This window comes from Rhinopithecus roxellana, chromosome 10 (genome assembly GCF_007565055.1).
Source record: "Rhinopithecus roxellana isolate Shanxi Qingling chromosome 10, ASM756505v1, whole genome shotgun sequence".
Lineage (NCBI taxonomy): Eukaryota > Metazoa > Chordata > Mammalia > Primates > Cercopithecidae > Rhinopithecus > Rhinopithecus roxellana.
Window position 1 is genome coordinate 23568280 of NC_044558.1, and position 21923 is coordinate 23590202.

At 38.2% G+C, this 21923-nt stretch overlaps 1 protein-coding gene across 1 annotated transcript in view; it reads left to right on the forward strand.

The window, feature by feature from the left end:
* The window catches only part of UTP20 (UTP20 small subunit processome component), a 109438-nt gene that overhangs the window by 43300 nt on the left and 44215 nt on the right, over window positions 1–21923 (forward strand). The window contains exons 26-32 of the mRNA XM_010357205.2: window positions 3636–3802; window positions 5794–6002; window positions 12524–12667; window positions 13608–13687; window positions 17291–17517; window positions 18036–18180; window positions 19750–19837. Coding sequence (XP_010355507.2) covers window positions 3636–3802; window positions 5794–6002; window positions 12524–12667; window positions 13608–13687; window positions 17291–17517; window positions 18036–18180; window positions 19750–19837 — 1060 coding nt within the window. The remainder of the gene's footprint in view (window positions 1–3635; window positions 3803–5793; window positions 6003–12523; window positions 12668–13607; window positions 13688–17290; window positions 17518–18035; window positions 18181–19749; window positions 19838–21923) is intronic.

Here is a 21923-nt window from a genome sequence, read left to right on the forward strand (position 1 = left end):
CAATGCCCAGCTAATTTTGTTTCACCATGTTGCCCCAGCTGGTCTCAAACTTCTGAGCTCAGGCTGTCCACCTGCCTTGGCTTCCCAAAGTGCTATGATTATACGCATGAGCCATCACGACCAGCCAGAGTGCCACTTTTTTTATTTTTTATTTTTTTTGAGATGGAGTCTCACTCTGTCGCCCAGGCTGGAGTGCAGTGGCGCGATCTCCGCTCACTGCAAGCTTCGCCTCCGGGTTCACGTCATTCTCCTGCCTCAGCCTCCCGAGTAGCTGGGACTACAGGCGCCCGCCACCACGCCCGGCTAATTTTTTGTGTTTTTAGTAGAGACAGCATTTCACCGTGTTAGCCAGGATGGTCTTGATCTCCTGACCTCGTGATCCGCCTGCCTCGGCCTTCCAAAGTTCTGGAATTGCGGGCGTGAGCCACCGTGCCCGGCCCAGAGTGCCACTTTTAATATGCACTAAATATCCATGTATAATTGACTCTTTCAATCGGCTTTTCATGGTTTTACATTAATCTGCCTTGTTCCAATTCTGCACTGGTTTGTTTATAATAATAATCATAAAGGACTTAAATGCATTCTTGTATATATCAGAGGAAGTCATCTCATTAGTCCTTTCTTTCCAAAATATTTTGTTTTTTTCTAGAATCTAGATGAGCATTTGCTTTGGTTTTCCTAAAGTAATTTCCCCTTTTGATTTGAGGAGAAGTTGCATTAGTGTTTGTCTTCGTTTATTCAAATCATTCCTTTTTTGTAGTCTTTCAATAAAGTCTTTTCATTTTATAACGATGTTTTGTTGCTGTAGAGGGAATTTTCCCTCTTACATTTTCTAGTTTATTTTTGCTACATAACTAATTATATATAAAAGCTATTGATTTTTGTGTTGTTTAGCCATCCACATGACAAAACTTTTATTAGTTTCAGTAGTTTTCATTGGGTTTTCTTGTATTTTCTCTAACCAAAAAATCACAAATGATAATAACAGTCACAGATTATGTTAGTCCCCTGTTTACAAACCTTTTGACGTCTCATTTTACTCAGAATGTAATAGAAAGTCCTTACTACTCCCTACAGGGCTTGATATGGTGGCTTCAAATGATACCTATAACCATATTTCTTCCTGTTTACCACCTCTCTCAGAACCCACTTTAAATTCTTAGCACTTGCTCATCCGCCTGCATGGAAGACATGACAGCTGACACCTCTTATTCATTTGGTCTCATCTCAAATGTGTCATTATCAGTGATACTTTCTTCAAGTGCTTTGAGCCTCTGTGGCTGGCCAAAGCTTTTTTATACTGCTACCACTAAGACCTTATCTATTTTCACTGTGTTGACATATGTACTGACAAGGCAAAAACAATGGTGGGTAAGACTCCTAGTACCCTAGCACATGAATCAAGACAGTGGCACCACATTCTACTAGTCATTCTTCATTGCCACATACTTGGAGTTATTTAATAAACAAACAAACAAACACAGTTGATGAATCTTGACCCTGAGTACATGTATGATAAAGTGGGAAGAATGCATAAAATACTTTTGCTGTGCATGGGCTGTCTCAGTGAATGGCACCTGTGTAAGTATTTGATGTACAAGCTGAACTAGCTCCTTTTCTTATTTGTAAGACGTATACGCTAGGATTCTTTTCACAGGCATTTTCTTGAACATGAACGCAATGAGCCTGCCACTTCAAGGAAAACAACTGACAGCGTTTATTTCCAATAACTAAATTCTAGCATTCAAGTGGAAATTAGGATTGGAGAAAACTTTTATTTGGTACTGTGAACCTGACATCTTCCCAATGCTTAAAGACTTTTCTGATGAGATGATTAGTGATATTAACAAATGTTAATAAACAAATTTCTTTTTTTTGTTTGCAATGAAATGTGTCAACATTTGACATTTCTGCATAACTTAGTAAACCAATATTTTCCAAGTAACTGATGCGTGTAATAGAATGGTGTATCGGTAAAAGATTCATTCAAAGTGCAAGATAGATGGATTTTAGTGTAACAGAGTTCATCAAGTTTTTGATGGGGTTTCAGATTCCACATGGCAGCTAATCTTTCAACTGGTTGAGCTTTGATATAGTATCAAAATGGGATATCTGCAATTATCTGAAAGTTTAAAAAATATTTCTCCCTTCTTCAACTACCTATCTGTGTATGAGGCTGGATTTTTTTCAACCCCAATGTATTATAATAGATTGAATGCAGAAGCACATATGAGAATCCAGTTATCTTCTATTAAGTCAGACAAAAGAATAAATAAAACAATGCTACTAGTCTCACTAGTTTGCAGGAGTGGGGGGAAATTTGGAAAATATAATTATTTTTATTACAATGTTATTGATGTTAACATGTAATAAGTTTATTGTGAATATTTTAAAATGAATTAATAAACCAAGGTATAGTTTTAATTCCTCGGTTTTAAATTCTAATACAATAACTATCAAATAGGTAAAATTTACATACACAAATCTCTTTGGAGACCTCATTAATTTTTAATAGTGTAAAGAGATCCTAATATCAAAGAGTTTGAAAACTTATTTTTGATTTTTGAATATTAAGTCAGTAAGTTTTTTATCATGTTAAGAAAGTAGGTTTTATTGTTCTTTGGAATTTTATCAGTAGTGGATGTTAAATATTATTAGAGTGCCTACTGAACATGTATTGAAGTGATTATATTAACTTTTTCCAGGAACCATTAATCTGTATTAATCTAGTAGATCTTACTAATGACTCTTTCTTGCATTTCCTGGAGCAATCCTTATTTGGTTTTAGTGCAGCACTGGATACTATAGTTACAAATGTTGTATTTTATGTTTGTAAGCAAGATTGGCATGTAGTTTTATTTTTGTTCATTAACCCTTCTCAATATCACAATTATGCCACATTCATAAATGAGAAAAGACTGTTTCCTACTTTCTCTCTGCTATGAAACTTCATAGCATAGAAATTATTTTCTTCCTTGAAAGTTTAAAAAGCCCACCTGTAAACTGTATTAGCTTCAAGTTTTCCAATAAGTATTGGTCTCTGTGGGGTTTTTTTCTTAAGTTCCTTTTATTTGTTTTTGTGTTTTTTTTTCCTGAAAATTAGCTTTTTCATTGAATTGTTTCCAACTTCCTTAATAACTTACAATTGTATTCTCTTATTTTATTTCCTTTTAATCTATATATTCTCATTTTCGTTTTTTCTTGATTAGACTTACCTTTGATTTGCCTATTTTTTCTCCCATAACAAACCACCTTCTGGCCTTTGTCTTTCCTGCTTCCCTTAGCCTTGTTTTTTGTTTTGTTTCATTTTGTTTGAATTTTTTTATAGAGACATGGTCTCACTAAGTTGCCCAGGCTGGCTTTAAATTCCTGAGCTCAAGTGATCCTCTGGCCTCAGCCCCTCAGGTAGCTGGGACCGCAGGCACCTATCACTGCACGTAGCTCTCTTAGCCTTATTTTGTTGTTGACTTTTTACATTGTCTATGTTAAATATCTAATTTCTGTTTTCATGTTTCTGTGTTTCATAGTATATCCATTTAAATGGATTGAGTTGCTCTTCTAGCCTTTTAGGCAAACAAAACAACTCATATTTTAGAATTAATGTGCAAATAAATAATGTGCTTTTGTCTTTTCAGAATTTTGTATGGGCGAATGAAAAATAAGACTGGGAGTAAAACTCAGGGGAAATCTGCTTCAGGCACCCGCATGGCCATTGTCCTGCGGTTCCTGGCCGGGACCCAACCTGAGGAGATCCAGATGTTCTTAGACCTGCTGTTTGAACCTGTGAGGCACTTCAAGAATGGTAACTATCAGCTACCTCTCACTCTAGTACCTGTTGTCTGCAGTAGACTTCTCACATCTCAGGCTGCATTCCCCATGCTCCTGGGCATCTTTCTAACAGGGTTGTTCCTCTCAACCTTGATGGCAATCTTTTTGCTGAAGTGCAGTTCATTTTAAACTTTGATTGAATTGCGTGAACCTGACCATTGGCCCTGTGGATTATCGGCACTCTTGTGTTACAGCCCCTGATGAGAAAATGTGTATTTTTATTGCATATTTAGGCCGTTTGAAAAATGGTTAATACTTACTTATATAGTACAAAGAATAGGTTTCTTCTAAGAAATTCAAAGCATACTGCAAATTGGTGTTAATTGTTGGGCATTTATTCATTCCCTGAGTCATTCATCTATTCAGTAATGATTTATTGAATACCTCCTGTGCCCTGGACACTCTGTTAAGTTAAAAATAGAAAAGTACAATCTCTGCCCTCAACCTCGTAGTTGAGATGAAATGGATGTAATCGTGTATACATTGAGCTAGAGTGCTCTGTGGTATGTTCTTTGGTACGGAATGTCAGTAATTATTAATAACAGTAATGACTAACATCGTTTTGAGTGCTTACTTTATGCCAGATGTTATGACAGACCCATTTACTTATAACTCAGTTGATCCTTCAGACAACCAGCCACGTGAGCTGTCATTACTTGATTGTCTCCATTTTACACATGAGGAAACTTAGGCTTAGAAAGGCATTTCATCCGTGGTAACTCAGATGAAAAGTGGTAGAGTTGGGATTCGAACTCAGACCTTTCTGGTTATGAAACCTCTGTTCCAGTCCCCAAATTGCTTTACTTGAGGCCAACATAGAAAATTATTTATAGGGTATTCTGTTGCATTTGTTTTTGTATTTTTTCTATGATAATAGTTCCAGCTGTTAACAGGTTTTTCATTCAGTATAATATTGCCCTGTAAAGGAGGTTGGCTCTGATGAATGCCAAAAAAAGTTTCCATTCAGTGTATAACTCCCATTGTAGGAGGATAGGTATAGATGATACTCTTATGGATGACCCATTTGGGTGTATGAATCCATAAGCTTATGACCTCACATCAGATGGTTTGAAGTAAAGGTCAAGCAATGACAATTCGTGTCTTTTCAGTAAGTTTTGAAATTAATATGGCAGCAGCTGTTTATAAGGGACTCTGATTTTATTTATTAACTAGGGGCTATAGGAGAAATAAAACTTGATTCTCAGCCTTCAAGTAACTTGTAATACAGAAAGGTACTTCTAGTGAAACTGCCAAACTCAGCAGAGCTGAGTGAAACGGAGAGTAAGAAAAGTATATAGAAAGTTACCAGATGGAGGGCCGGGTGCGGTGACTCATGTCTATAATCCCAGCACTTTGGGAGGCTGAGGTGGGTGGATCACCTGAGGTCAGGAATTTAAGACCAGCCTGGCCAATGTGGTGAAACTCTAACTCTACTAAAAATACAAAAACCAGCTGGGTGCGGTGGTGGGTGCCTGTAATCCCAGCTACTCGGGAGGCTGAGGCAGGAGAACTGACTTGGACCTGGGAGGTGGAGGTTGCAGTGAGCTGAGATCGCGCCACTGCACTCCAGCCTTGTTGGCAGACTGAGACTCCGTCTCAAAAAAAAAAAAAAAGTTGCCAGATGGAATAAGAAACTATTCATAACTCAGGTTTTGAGGGATAATGTAAGTAAGTTGGATGAGAATTAGGCTTAGAGACATAGTTCTGTTGCACATTTCTTACCCTCTTATTCCTTAGTTTCTTCTTCTCTAAAGTGGGGGTAGTTAAACCTGTCTTATGTGGCTCATTGCATATTTGGTAAGAACCAAAAGGAGATAATATAGAAGAAAAGTGCATTGTTATCTATAAATTATCATGACAGTAGAAAATACTGTATTATTAAGGGAAATGGAAATAAAACTACAATTATAAATAGTAACAAACTAATATGTTACCTTACATGACCTCTCCTCTTTGTTTCATTAGGAGAGTGCCATTCTGCAGTCATTCAAGCAGTAGAAGAATTGGATTTGTCTGAAGTTCTTCCTTTAGGTCGTCAGCATGGTATCTTAAACAGCCTTGAGATAGTATTGAAAAACATTAGTCATCTGATCAGCGCATACCTGCCGAAGATTTTGCAGATATTGCTCTGTATGACAGCAACCGTATCACACATCCTTGACCAACGAGAAAAGGTGAGAGATTCGCTATGGATGCTTTCTTCTTGGGCTCATGGGTGTCTGTGTTGTCTTGGGCATTGAGTTGGGCCTGATTTACTAACACTCTCCCAAGTTCAATCCTTATACAACCCTTTGAAAGTATCTTCTTTTTTTTTTTTTTTTTTGAGACAGAGTCTCGCTCTGTCGCCCAGGCTGGAGTGCAGTGGCCGGATCTCAGCTCACTGCAAGCTCCGCCTCCCGGGTTTACGCCATTCTCCTGCCTCAGCCTCCGGAGTAGCTGGGACTACAGGCGCCTGCCACCTCGCCTGGCTAATTTTTTAAATTTTTTTAGTAGAGACGGGGTTTCACCGGGTTAGCCAGGATGGTCTCGATCTCCTGACCTCGTGATCCGCCCGTCTCGGCCTCCCAAAGTGCTGGGATTACAGGCTTGAGCCAACGCGCCCGGCCGAAAGTATCTTCTTAAAACAGTCTTCCACATAGTGGGACTTTTCGCTGTTATAAATATTTACTTATGACCAGAAAATGCAAATTGAATCAAGTGTATATTTAAAAAGAGATGGATTCGTAGTGAGTGGGTTAGTTCTCTGTTTCTCAGGAATCCAAGTCAAGTGCTTGAGCTGATATTTCTTCAATTTTAATTCCAAGAGCCTAGAAGTATAAGGTATCTTTCAACTCTCATTTCTCCAGGATGGCTGGAAAATGAATAGACCACTGTTACCACCAGCACTGTTATTTTGAGAGTTGCCTGGAAGTCTTTTAAAAGTAGATGCTTACCTACAATAAGTGCAGTGTTTTGAATAAATATAAATAGTAAGATGGGGCAAAACAAACCAGCTGGCCAACTGCCAAAAGGTGCTCAGGAAGTGTTTTCTAATTATATTCAAAACTATTTATGTTTTGTTGAAATAGATCCGTGGACATGAGTGAACTCTTTGGAGTTTAGGGAAATAGTCCATAATCTTTTTTTTTTTTTTTTGAGACAGAGTCTCACTCTGTTGCCTAGGCTGGAGTGCAGTGGCATGATCCTGGCTCACTGCAACTTCCGCCTCCCAGGTTCAAGTGATTCTCCTGCCTCAGCTTCCTGAGCAGTCCTCAGCTGGGAGTACAGGCACCTGCCACCACGCCCGACTCATTTTTGTATTTTTAGTAGAGACGGGGTTTCACCATGTTGGCCAGGCTGGTCTCGAACTCCTGACCTCAGATGATCCGCCCACCTCAGGCTCCAAAAGTGCTGAGATTACAGGCATGAGCCACCGTGCCCGGCCTCATAATATCTTTTTTTTTTTTTTTTTTTTGAGACGGAGTCTCGCTCTGTCACCCAGGCTGGAGTACAGTGGCGGGATCTCAGCTCACTGCAAGCTCCGCCTCCCGGGTTTACGCCATTCTCCTGCCTCAGCCTCTGGAGTAGCTGGGACTACAGGCGCCCGCCACCTCGCCCGGCTAGTTTTTTTGTATTTTTTAGTAGAGACGGGGTTTCACCGTGTTAGCCAGGGTGGTCTCGATCTCCTGACCTCGTGATCCGCCCGTCTCGGCCTCCCAAAGTGCTGGGATTACAGGCTTGAGCCACTGCGCCCGGCCTTTTTTTTTTTTTTTTTTTTTTTTTTTTCTCTTATAATATCTTATGGACTGAAGGCTTCTGGAAGAAAATGCAACTTGAAGTAGAGCTCCAGACTCAGATTTTTGCTGTTGACTCTCAGTTAATTCCAAATAGGCAAAGTTTTAATTTGGCCAAAATTTATTTCATTTGATTTCTAGATATGCCAGTGTACTGCCTGTCAAATATCATGATAAGTGCAAATTGACTGCCAAAATTTTAGGCTGCTGGTTTGGGCTATGCATAGATGTGAATCTGTTTTAGCAATGAAATTATATTCTCTGATAACCAAGATGCAGAGATTTAAAACACTTCTTCCATTTTGGTAGGCACCATTTTGTTTTTCTCGTTCTTTCATTCATTTCTTCAGTAAATATTAATTGAGCCTCTACTATGTGTCAGGTACTGTACTAAGCACTGGAAATAGTCAACAAAGCACACAGACATTTATGTTCTTTTATTTGTTCATTAAGTACTTATTGAGCATCTACTGTGTGCCAGACATTGTTCCAGGGAAGGAGTGAGACATGTGAGGACTCAGTATATGGGAGAAAAAGAATGAATGAATGAATGAATAAATAAATAAATATACACATAATTAAAGTAATGTCAGAAGGAAGTACATTCTGGGAGGAGAATAAAATGAGGAGACCCTTCTGCAGGGTCCTGAGGCTCATTCTCGCTGTAACTCTCTCCTGTCAGTACTCTGCCCTGTGAGTTCTAGCTGCCTTTGCCTCCCCAAGTTGCCCAGCTGTGTCTCTTTATCTTGGGGTCACTGGACTCTGCCTGGGCTCTTCCTTCCTGCACTGAGGCCTGAAAACTCTCCAGGCAGTAAGCTAGGGAAATCACAGGGCTCATTTCCTGTGCTTTCCGCCTCTCAGGGATCACTGTTCTCTGCTGCCTGATGTCCAGTGTCTGAAAATTATTGTTTATATATTTTGTTTACTTCCTTAGTTGCTTAAGAGAGGAGGGTAAATCCAGTCCCTTTTACTCCATCTTGGAAGTGCAAAACCACTATAAAGGAGCAGGCAAAACAGTCCTCAGACTAACACAGGACTGGAAATAGCCTACATCCCCAACAGCCACAGTAGAAATCCCGTAATACACAATGCACCAGGGGAGAGTCTTTGGAAGATGTTGCCTCAGTCATGGATCCAAATTAGCACTAGAATAGAGGCTGCTATGGGCTTAAAAGGTCAAATGTTTTTCAAGTTTGATCCCAGAACAAAGCCCAAAATTTTAAATGATTTAAGTGAAAATAAATTTCACAATGTCTGACATGCAGTCAGACATTACCAGGCATACAAAGTAGGAGGAAAATTTTACCCATAATGAGGAGAAAGGGCAATCAATAGAAGCAGATCCAGAAATGACACAGATAATAGAATTAGACAAGGCGGCTGATGCCACCACTTTGGGAAGCCAGGGTGGGAGGATCACTGGAGTCCAGGAGTTTGAGACTAGCCTAGACAACATAGCAAGACCCTATTTTTGCAAAAAGTAAAAAATTAGCCAGGTGCAGTAGCGCACACCTGTACTCAGGAAGCTAAGGTGAGAGGATCACTTAATCCCAGGAGATTGAGGCTGTAGTAGGCCAAGATCAAACCACTGCATTCCAGCATGGGCAACAGAGTGAGACTCTGCCTCTAAAAAAACAAAAAAAAAATTGGACAAGGACATTAAAATAGCTATTATAAAAACACTCTATATATTAGAGAAAGTAGAAGAAATCATGAGCATGTTAAGGAGAGACATGGAAGTTGTGCAAAATTTAATGTAAGATGAGGAAATATAATAGAAAGTGACCAGTGTGGGGGTGGATAGGTGCTTCATTTACTAGGATGGTGAGGGTCCTCTATAAAAAGGTGATCTTTGAGCTTACACCTCACCATGAGAAGAACATTCCAGGCAAAGAAAATGACTAGTGCAAAATCCCTAGTTGGGAATGGTCTTGACATGTTGTAAGAATAGACCATGCTGTGGTGGCTAGAGCACCAGGAGCAGGAAGAGTCATGTAAGGTGAGGGTGAAGAGGTAGGTCGTATGGGCTCTGTAGGACCTTGTAGGCTATGACAAGGGGTTGAATTTATTTCTAAAGATAACGGAAACTGCTGAGAGGCTCAAAGCAGGTGAGTGGTAAGGACTGTGTAGTGTTTTAAAAATATTGCTTTGGTGGCTTTGTGGAAAAGGGACTATGGGAGGCCAAGAATGGAAGCAGAAAAGAGGTCTTAGAAAGTTCTTTCTCTGTTAAATGAGAGCATAATAAGGGCCACGGGAAGAATTAAGTGAGAACCTGTTTATGCCTTGTAGCAAGTGATAGTGACTTTATCTGTATATGAATATATTAAATTTTGAAAGGTTTGCCTGTGTAGTGCCTTCACATTTTTGGTTAACTTAGAAGTTACTTAGTAATGCAGCCTCACTCCCAAGTCAATAATCAGTAACTCAAAGGATCATTTATGCAATATCACAGTTCATTAGTTAATGAGATTTTAAGCTTGTTGACAGATATGAGCTTTCTTATATTTTCCTTTGAAATTCTTGGACCCATCCAAGGAATTCCTTAGTGAATTATTGCACAGTAGTTTTGCTTAAGTGAGTTAATGTTCTACATTTATGTGCTTCAGCTCAGTTATATATTTACTTTTTTTGTGTCTTTCCTTCAGGGCATTGATCGTCATTGAAAGATACTTGAAAATTGTTGGTTTTGGGGTTTTTTTGTATATTTAAGCAACAATGTAACTTGTAAACACATACAAACTCAATCATATTGACTGTTCCTCAAGGAATTAAAGTGTATGATTGCTCATTTTCAGGGTTTTTCTCCAGTTTATTCAACAATTATTGAGTAAATTGGGCAGCTGGTGCTTTAGTTACAGAAATGAATAGAACATGCAGATTGTACCCAATGGGAAGGGTGGTTGGTGGGAATGGGAGACGGGTGGGGAGTGTCTATTTGATATCATGTTTGCAGTTGTGAGCTTCATGTTTCCTCCGGATACCATGTTTTTTCAAATATCAGCGATGATTTTTATCTTTCACTAAACTTGATGCAGCTGATGAAAATATTGCTTGTTGCAGCAGAGCAGAATGACTTGTAATTACATCACCTGTGCTTGCTTACGGTCAATTCCTTTGTGACTAGCATAATAAGATAATAAGCTAAAAGTAGACCATATGTGAGATTCCTCAGGCTTGCTCAGCAAACTAATGACATCCTTGTTCATATTTACTTGAATTTAAAATGTGCTATATCAGATTCAAATACCTGTGTTGGTCAGATTATCAGATTTTCATGATAAGTAATTTTCCTATTAATTTTCTTCATGTTATCTTGGCCATAAGACTTGATATTCACTATATGAGAGCATTTGTGTTGTCTTTATAAATTGCAAAGTGACTTTTAGGTTTTAACGTAGGTAATTAAGGTGATATATAAAAATAAATTATCACTTTCATGTCTAGAGCCCACAGTTTACTAATCAAGTGGGAAAACAATCAGGGGTTGAATCTTCTCCCTTTTTTTTTTTTTTTTTTTAAACATTCTGTGCTAGGAAAAATCCCTCTGAGGCCCTTGTCTCTCCTCTGCTTGGCCTAAAGCTCTTCATTCTTTAGTACCCAGTAGAAATCTGCCTATTCCATGAAGCTCTGTCCTGAAATTTGTAGTAATTCCTCCTACTGAAATATCTTTGGGCCAGGCGCAGTGGCTCACGCCTGCAGTCCCAGCACTTTGGGAGGTCGAGACTGGTGGATCACCTGAGATGGGGAGTTCGAGACCAGCCTGACCAACATGGAGAAACCCTGTCTCTACCAGAAATACAAAATGAGCTGGGCATAGTGGCACATGCCTGTAATCCCAGCTACTCGGGAGGCTGAGGCAGGAGAATCACTTGAACCCAGGAGGCGGAGGTTGCAGTGAGCCCAGATTGTGTCATTGCACTTCATTCTGGGCAACAAGAGTGAAACTGCATCTCAAAAAAAAAAAAAAGAAAGAAAGAAAAAAGAAATGTCTTTGGCATTTTCAGTCTCTTATATACATTCAATAAATTTGCCTTTAATAAGATTTTCAGTTGAATTGAGGTCACGACCGTGGCTGGCATGCCACTGGAGCCATTAGTAGGGACTCAATAAATTGTCCTACTCTGAGCCTGAACATTGGCTGTGAATTTGTGATTGTATAACTCACAGGGAAGGAGATGCCAGTGGAAGTAGCAATGTTTGTTATTTTAAAGGTTTGCTTTTACTTCACACTCATTCCAGCGTCTATGCCTCTAAACCGACAAATCATATTTCTTTCTAAATTGCATTTTTCTTTGAACTATGTATGTTGAAATCTTCCTATCCCTTGATTCAGTCACCTCATTCTCTTGCTGTACAAAGTATTTCACTGTATGGAAAAGTCATAAATTCCTTAACTAGACCCCTAGGCTAATTTTAACAAGAATAATTTATAACTTATAGTCTTATAAAAGGTAAAATAATAAGTATGAAAATAAATAGAAAAATGACTTTCATTTGAAATGAGGATTTAATTTTTCCCCCCTAATATAAGGCATTATGTTGGGAAAAAAAAGAAAAAAAAAATTTTGCTTTGTTTAGAATTCTCTGTTCGTGGGAATAAATCAGGATTTTACTTGAATAAAACAGTAAAACAATATAGAATACAAAACAACTATTCCAGTTGTAATAATGTTTTTTCTTAAGGATAACTAGTGTGACTACTAGGCAGTGATATTGTTTTAAGACTCTGCTTTCTTTTCTTGTTCAATGAGAAAAGTAAGACAATTTGCTTTGTTGGTGTTCCCATATAAATCAAGTCAACAGATTTAGTAATAGGATTTCCAGTTTGATTCTTAGCCACCTGAGCAAGAGTGCCTCTCTGAGGAATCAGGGATAAAAATGATATATATGTATTTTTTAAACAGAAGATCTTTGTTTTACAGATACAGCTGAGATTTATTAATCCATTGAAAAATTTAAGACGTCTTGGAATCAAAATGGTAACTGATATCTTTTTGGACTGGGAATCATATCAGTTTAGAACAGAAGAAATTGATGCTGTGTTTCATGGTGCAGTTTGGCCCCAGGTAAATCTCAATTTCTACATCTGCCTGTGTGCCTTCTGCTTTTTCCTTTATTACTAACTCACCAACATAGCTACCACCCAGACATGAATGCTTACCTGGGTCTTTTCTTTTACATCGAGCCCTTCTTTCTGGAAGTTTTTAGAACACTTTTCTTTGCCTTCACTACCACCTAAAACTCAAGAGTTAGTTTCTGCTATACCATAGCATTTACACTTAAGGCTTAACTGAATATGAATGTGTCTCTTTAGCAACTGTAACATAACTTTTTTTTTGAGACAGAGTCTCGCTTACTGCAACCTCAGCCTCCCAAGTAGCTGGAATTACAGGCATGCACCACGATGCCCAGCTAATTTTTGTATTTTTAGTAGCGATGGAGTTTCGCCTTGTTGGCCAGGCTGGTCTTGAACTCCTGACCTCAGGTGATCTGTCTGCCTCGGCCGCCCAAAGTGCTGGGATTACAGGCGTGAGCCACTGCGCCCGGCCTGTAACATGATTTTTATAGCACCTCACATAGCATTGCCTCTGGCTTTTGACAAGCGTGAGGGAAAACACACAGGTGTTTCTATTACATACTTCCTATTTTGATTTCTCTGGTTGTAACCCCTTGGTGATGATAACTGGTACAGGTATAGACTGAAGGAGAGATTTGATTTTAGGAAATGTTTCTAGGTGTTGGAGGTCCCAGTCATTTCCAACACTCTGAAACCTAAAATACCATTTCTTTTCAAGTGTCTAGCACTTCCATGCATCACCTTTGCCATTTTTCCTATGTAGATGTTCTTTTGGATCTCTTTATACTTTTTCTTATTCTGTCATTTGGATGTTAATCTCTGTCCCTTGTCTTTTTCATCCTCTGCTGTGATTTCTGTGCTTGTTATTTGTGGTTTTTCTGTAATTTGGTATATGTATTTGGTATTCTGTTTTTTACTTTGTCTCCTAGATCAGCAGGCTTGGATCTGAGAGTCAATATTCTCCTACTCCTCTGCTGAAACTGATCAGTATCTGGAGCAGAAACGCAAGGTATAACCTTTCTTTTTTCCTTCTTTAAAAGGGACAATGTTTTAGATGAATCTGGTTAAAGCAGTCCAGGGAACTAATAATGTAATTTATGGTCTTTCCATACAGTGAACTACTTTTGATACAGTTAAAGAGAATGAGACAGCTGAGTAAAAGCAAGGAAAGATCTGAAAATACATAGTTTAAAGAAAAATATAGCCATGCATGGTGGCTCATGCCTGTAATCCCAGCACTTTGGGAGGCAGAAGCAGGATTGCTTGACCTCAGGAGTTCGAGACCAGTATGGACAACGTAGTGAGGTCTTGTCTTTACTGAAAATCAAAAAATTGGCTGGGCATGTGGCACATTCCTGTAGTTCTAGCTACTTGGAGGCTGAGGTGGGAGGATCACTTGAGCACACAAAGTCGAGGCTACAATGAGTCATGATCATGCCGCTGCATTCTAGCCTGGGAGAAAGCGAGACCCTGTCTCAAAAAAAAAAAAAAGATAAAAAGATAAATTGCTAGACAATATATATAGTGTGATACAGGAAGGTATGTGTCTGTGTATATACATATGAAATGAAGTAGAAACTGTCCAGAAGGACACTTGAGAACTATTAACAATGTGGCCATAGCACGTGGAGGTTTGGGTGGACCAGAGCAGGGAGAGGAGACTTTTCATAATACATCTTTTGGACTGTTTGAATTTTTTACAATAATTAAAAAGTAAAAATAGGTAAAATAACATCTTACAAAGTAAAGAAAATTTTAGAGTATGTATTACAGCTAAAACTGATACTTTTTTGGTAATTTTTACAGTTTGATTAAAACTTGAAAATTTTAAGTATTAGAGTTGATAGAGATGTTCTTCCAATATATGTAATAATTATGTCAGCAGTTTGATTTGGCCTGGCATAGGGAGAAACAGAATGTGAAACACACCAGATAGTTATATCATCACATAAGTATTATCATTTTCTGCATGCTTGCTTAAAAATAAATGCTGACTTGTAATTGGCATTCTGTGTGTTTTTCCCAGTTCCCACTGAAAATCAGGAAAACCTCACAAGCTTTCTAGATTTTCTAGACGATTGTCTTCTTTGTGAAACTCAATCTAAATGTACATTCAGCTCTCATGGTCAGAAAAGGTTTTATTATTGATTCAGTGATGTTAAAATCATAGTCTTGGTTTTTACAAGATTGGAATCATACTGTATAACTGGCTTTTGATTTTGTTTTTTTCATGTATCTTTATGTCATGAACATTTCTTCATGTTATTAGTCTTCAAAAACAAACCAAAAACCTTGACATTGTCTTCCTCAGGAAAACTTGTCTATTTTACTAATAGTAAGGTCTCTACATTTATTCCCCAATTTGATGCGGCAATTTTATATCTTTATCATTGGACATTTGTAAGTGGCACTTCATAGGCATACTTGAGAAATGTTGTATGTAGTTTTGTCATTTCCATGCAAATAAGCCATAAAGGACTTTCATCCAGGAAGACTTTACAATAGAGACTCATTTTCATATTCTTTGGGACCTTATTCAAGGTATTGAGCCACATTGTTGGATGCCACTTCATTCTTTTCTGCAATTTCTCATGTTTTGGTTGGGTAAATAGAAGCCACATAACAATGGAAGAGTTAGGCAGCAGAACCTTTTTTTTCCTTTTATACTTAACACTCACCTGAAAGAAATCTCTAAAATTGTTGACTTCCCTTGGAATCCACATAGCAATAGATATGCATATAAAGTTGTGTGTAGAAGAATTAATGAATGAATATTTCAGAACCCCTTCAATGGGAATGTTACTTTTTAATAAAAAAAAAAATTAGATTTTGAAGTGTAGTTCCTGTTTACGTAGTGTCAATTAGAAATTAAAACAGATTTTTCATCTATAGAGAAGTCTAGCATTTTACTAGCTTATAAGTAAGTTTAAATTTTCTCAGAAATTAGGTGAACTCAAGACAGCAAAAACTTACTAACTAGGGTGAGCATATACTTTTTTGTCCACATTGAAAAACTCCTGAGGATGAAAAGAGATGTAATAAATAAGTCAAAACAACCAATGTAAACCGGGACTGTCCCAGGCCCCTTTCTTAGCTGCTCTGGTTCTAGTCACTGCAGCCCCAGCATAGCACAGTCTCTTCTTCCTGCATACTCCTTCCAGCTCTGTAAGGCCCTGTCATCACATACTGCCTTTGTTGTATTCATCTGTCTTCATAACTTATTATCCACAGCTCCTTCAGGTCAAAGACCGTGTCTCATTTATTACTCCACAGAGGGTTACACATCTTCATCCATGTGTAGTTGATGATCATTGCATGTTGTTTGAGTGATTGGAATTGCTGATTGAGCCGTGCACGTTAGCATGTAGCATGCTCGTTGTACTGTGGCAGCAAGTTACGTTGGTCAAGGGAAAACGGTTTGGTCGCTGGGAAGTTGCATTGTATCTGAATGGGCTCTTGCTAGGACTTTACCTGCAGTTGAAAGCAGTTCTCTTCCCTTTTCTGCTAGAAAAAGTTTAAGACAACAAAACAACATAGTGATTAAGAGCACAGTATCTGAAGTCACACTAACCTAGCTTCAAATCCTAGCACCACTGTGTGTTCTTTTGGTCAAGTTGGCCTCTGAGCCTCAGTTTCATCACCTGTAAAATGGGTATAATACCCATTTATTGGTGAAGACCCACTTCATTGATAATAGAGGTGATAATATATAATATAAAGTGCCTTGTGTAGAGCCTGCCCGTACTATGCACAATATTTGTTGGACAAAAAGATGTATGAATATAACCTCTTAGAACTTTTCTGTCAGTTTGTCAATGCTAAGTATGTTAAAGAGCTCAAGCTCTTCCCGCCCCCCGACCCCAGTGATGATGAATTGAAAAAGGCAAACTATCTGAATTGTTTCTGTTTGACCTTCCTAGTAATTGTTAGGATTGCATTTCTGACTGAATCAACTGCTGGTTTACCCTTGGCTGGAAAGCCTTTGTCTCTCTGCCCTTGTTGGTGCATTTGCATTAGGAAAGATATTTATAACTTTCATGTGAGTCTGTCATTATTGGAGATGGATTCATCCCCGTCTCCCAACATTGAATGTTCCATATCCTGATCAATAAATATTTGTTTGGTCTATACTCCTAACTCCTATGTTCTAGTACATAGGGTTTTATGTGAGTGTTTAAACATTCACGTTCTAGAAAGCTTGTAATTGAAAAGTAGTCTGTTTTCAGTAAGTCTCTTTTAGAAAGAGCTTAGACATTGGAGTTAGATTGTGATTCAAATCTCAGCTCTATTATTAGCTCAGTGGCTTCAGACAAACCTGTTTTCTCATCCATAATGTGGGGATAATGATACTACCACATAGAAAGGTTGTGAGAATTAAATGAGAAATATATATAAAGTGCCTAAGTAATATGTTTGTAAGGTAATACTTAGAATTATTATCCATCGAATTTTAGATTTAATGTAATTCTCCTTTGAATAATCTTATTAATGTGGATACACACACACATATGCATATATATTTGTTAAACTCATGGTGAAAATTCATATGGACATGTTTTTAGAAGTGAACACATTGAGAATAAGATGATTACTACAATGTTTTTTCTTCCAGGTATTTCCCTTTGCTGGCTAAACAGAAGCCTGGGTGCCCAGAATGTGATATCCTGACCAATGTTTTTGCAATTCTCTCAGCAAAGAATCTTTCTGATGCCACAGCTACTATTGTAATGGACATAGTTGATGACCTTCTTAACCTTCCAGATTTCGAGCCCACAGAAACAGTTTTGAACTTGCTGGTAACTGGATGTGTATACCCTGGCATAGCAGAAAACATAGGTGGTATGTATGATGACAAAGCAGATAATTCTTAGACTTCTGATGTAGCAATTGTTTCCTCAGAAGAGAAAAAAGATCAGTATAATCTGACTCACTTGAGAGCATATGCTCATAAGTTTCTTTTCTCTGGGAACTAATACTAATTTATATAAACTGAATTTTCTTTGCAGTTATAAGAATAGATTATTTACTCTTCAAGAAGTCTCAACTCTCCTCCAGGAAATTATGAAAATGATTTCTACTGTCATGTCTCTACATTCTTCTTACCATATTATCCCAAATAATTCCCTTACTATTACCAAAAAATGGTTTAAATAAAGCCTCAAAGGTCTCTTAAATAAGTTCTTGTTTTAACTAGTAATATAGCTATTTTAAGTAAGAAGAAAGTTGTTTATTTAGAATCAAAATTTAACTAAATGTTCATAGTGGTTGAGTGCTTTTCTTATCATCATGAAGATTTTGTACAGTTATGCCTTAAGAGAGTTTATTAAAATCAAAACATTAATCATTATCTATTTCAGAGTCTATCACAATAGGAGGAAGATTAATTCTACCTCATGTACCTGCAATTCTTCAGTATCTCAGCAAAACCACAATAAGTGCAGAAAAGGTGAAAAAGAAAAAGAATAGAGCACAAGTCAGTAAAGAGCTTGGCATTCTTTCAAAGTAAGTGACATGTTGATACTTAAAAGATAACATTACCATCCTTGGTTTTAACTTTTTAAAAAATTACTGTCTTGACCAGGTGTGGTGGCTCACGTCTGTAATCCCAGCACTTTGGGAGGCTGAGGTGGGTGGATCACCTGAGGTCAGGAGTTCAAGACCAGCCTGACCAACATGGCAAAACCCTGTCTCTACTGAAAATACAAAAGTTAGCTGGGCCTGGTGGTGGACACCTGTAATCCCAGCTACTCGGGAAACTGAGGCAGGAGAATCGCCTGAACCCAGGAGGCGGAGGTTGCAGTGAGCCGAGATTGCACCACTGCACTCCAGCCTGGGTGACAGAGTGAGACTTTGTCACAAAATAAAATAAAATAAAAATTTAAGAAATTACCTTGTTTTTCAGGTGTTTGAACCTGGCAATAAGGAGCTAAAAATTTTTTTAGTATTTTTGAATCCCCTTTATTTTTAAGTTAATGCAGAATTCCCTTTCTCTGCTGGAATACTTACTAGAAACCGTTCATAGCATCTGCCTTTGTTTAATAAAATTAAGGGGAACAGATTTTTCAAAATCCTAAAGTAGACTAATAGATTTGTTTGTTTAGCCTTTGTGTATTTTGAGTTTTGTGGAATTACAATTTTTTACTCTTTAGTGTAATGATAAAAATAATTAACTTGAAAGAGCAGATTGTTCTGTTTTTTGTCAGGAAGATCTCACAAGGGTTTTTAAAGAGTCTGTTTGGCAGTAGACCTAGGAGTCTGTTGTGATTTTGGTAAAGGGAAACGTTGATAAACCTGAGTGCAAGAAACAATTCTATCTTAATTTTAAATTGACCATTACAAGGCTTAGTTGTTGAAAATATATTTTTTCTGTTATTTAAAACAGTATCAACAAAAAATGATCTGTTCGAATCTTCTAGAAACTTCTTTGAAATGCTTTTTAAAATACTGTTGTATTTCTAAGTTATGCAGAATGGGAAATCATACTAAATACACTCATTAAATTTCATCCCAGGCTATGTGGTAGTAGAAAGATGATGAGAAGAGATTAGGTGCCAGAAAGACGAGAGTTTAAAAGACCTGCTGTACTTCTTTCTAGCTGTGAGACATCAGTTTCTCTGAGTTTCAGTTATTCTCTGGGCATAATGAGGCTGACGATTCCTATATTGCAGGGCTATTATGGGTGTTAAATTGAAATACTGTACATAAACCCTTAAGTCTGGGCACTTAAAAATGTTGTTTCTTTGCAAAATAAAGCAATTACTAATTGCCAAATTACAGGACTGGAGTTCACTCTAACCCACCTATTCACCTGTTTACTGTAACCCACACAATCAGATATTGCAAAATAAATAGAATAGTAGCCATGAGCTTGGTGTTGGAGAGGGTTAAGAGTGAGCACAGCTAAGTAACTGAGGTAAACTTTTTATACATGCACACATACCTAAAAGCTAGCTGTGTATTGGAATGCTAAAACTGTGTCTTTAGTCACTGATGTTTTTCTACAAAAAGTTTAACTTCTTAGAGAAATATTCCTGTATATGGTCCTTACATACTTGTTTTTTCCTTCTTTAGGATCAGCAAGTTTATGAAAGACAAAGAACAAAGTTCTCTACTCATTACGCTTCTCCTTCCATTCCTCCACCGTGGCAATATTGCTGAGGTAAAAACTCATAGGACACTTACTCTGTCTATAGAGTGGCGCTTTATCTCTAGGTTCACTTGCGAGCAGCACTTTTACTGGCTAGATTTTGTGATGCATTTGTCCCAAGGAACTTAAAAGACTTTATATAGAAATACAAAAATTAGGCCAGGCGGGGTGGCTCACGCCTGTAATCCCAGCACTTTGGGAGGCTGAGGTGGGCGGACCACCTGAGGTCGGGAGTTCGAGACCAGCCTGACCAACACGGGGAAACCCCATCTCTACTAAAAATTCAGAATTAGCCGGTGGCACATGTGGTGGCACATACCTGTAATCCTAGCTACTCAGGAGGCTGAGGCAGGAGAATTGGTTGAACCCGGGAGGCAGAGGTTGCTGTGAGCCCAGACTGCGCCATTGCACTCCAGCCTGGGCAACAAGAGTGAAACTCCATCTCAAAAAAAAAAAAAAAAAAAAAATGAATTAATTCAATAAATAAAATTTAAAAATGAGAGGGAAAAGCTTAGGACAGACACTAGGAATGGGGGCAGGCAGGCAAGAAAAGTGGAGACATCATCATCTACAACAATAACAAAGTACTAGCCCCTTTGTTTCCCTTGTTTAGCTTCTGATTCATTTCAGGCATTTTTCTTTCTCTAACAAGCCTGGAACCTAAGAAGTGCATTGTGTAAATTTTTTATTTTTGAGATGGAGTTTCACTCTTGTTGTCCCAGGCTGGAGCACCATGGCACAATCTCGGCTCACTGCAACCTCCGCCTCCTGGATTCAAGCAATTCTTCTGCCTCAGCCTCGAGTAGCTGGGACTACAGGCGCCTGCCACCACCCCCAGCTAATTCTTTTGTATGTTTTGTAGAGACAGGGTTTCACCATGTTGGCCAGGCTGGCCTCGAACTCCTGACCTCAGGTGATCCGCCTGCCTCGGCCTCCCAAAGTGCTGGGATTACAGGCATGAGCCACTGTGCCCGGCCTCATTGTATAATCTTAATTGTAGATCACAGTGGCAAAACGGAATAAAAACCAGACTTTTAATATTCAGACACAGCTAAGTGTTCCTGATATGATTTGCAAACCACAGTTCAGTCTTAATTAAGAGTCCTCCAGTGGCTCATGCTCATTTGTCAGACTTCAGTAGTGATACTAAACATTTCTCACCACACAGTTGTTCAATTTAGAAGACCATAGATCTGTAGACAACCAGAAGTGTATACAATTGGTCCTCTGTATTCACATTTCCACATTGTGGATTCATCCAACCATGGATGAAAATATTTGGAGAAATAACAATATAATTATAAAAATGATACAAATTTTAACCAGCTGGGCATGGTGGCTCATGCCTGTAATCCCCGCACTTTGGGAGGCTAAGGCAGGCAGATCACGTGGTCAGGCGTTCAAGACCAGCCTGGCCCATATAGTAAAACCCCATTTCTACTAAAAATACAAAAATTAGCCGGGCATGGTGGCATGTGCCTGTACTCCCAGCTACTCAGGAGGCTTAAGCAGGAGAATCACCTGAACCCAGGAGGTGGAGGTTGTGGTGAGCCGAGATCATGTCACTGCACTCCAGAATGGACAAAAGAGACTCCACCTCGAAATGAATAAATAAATAAAATAAAAATAAAAATGATGCAAAGTTTAAAAATGAAGTATAACAACCATTTACATAGCATTTACATTGTATTGGGTATTATAAGTAATCTAGAGGTGACTTAAAACATACAGAAGGGTGTGTGGGTAATATGCAAATACCATGCCACTTTATATAAGGGACTTAAACATCCTTGGAGTTTGGTATTTTTTGGGGTTCTGGAACCAGTCCCCCTTGGATACTGAGGGACTACTGTACTTCAGCAAGCTCATTTTCTTGTATCTTTTTTGATTAGACAATAGAAGAAATTATGTTTCAAAACTACATATATTGCTTATTAGAATTAAAGGAAGAAACTGGTTCACACATTCTTAAGGATTTTACATCAAATTAAAATGCTAAAAACTTTTAAAAGATGATAAAATAATTTTTCCAATTATTACTTTCACATCTTATTTGTAATTGTTTTCTCTGTTGTAATATATTAAAGTATAATTTGAC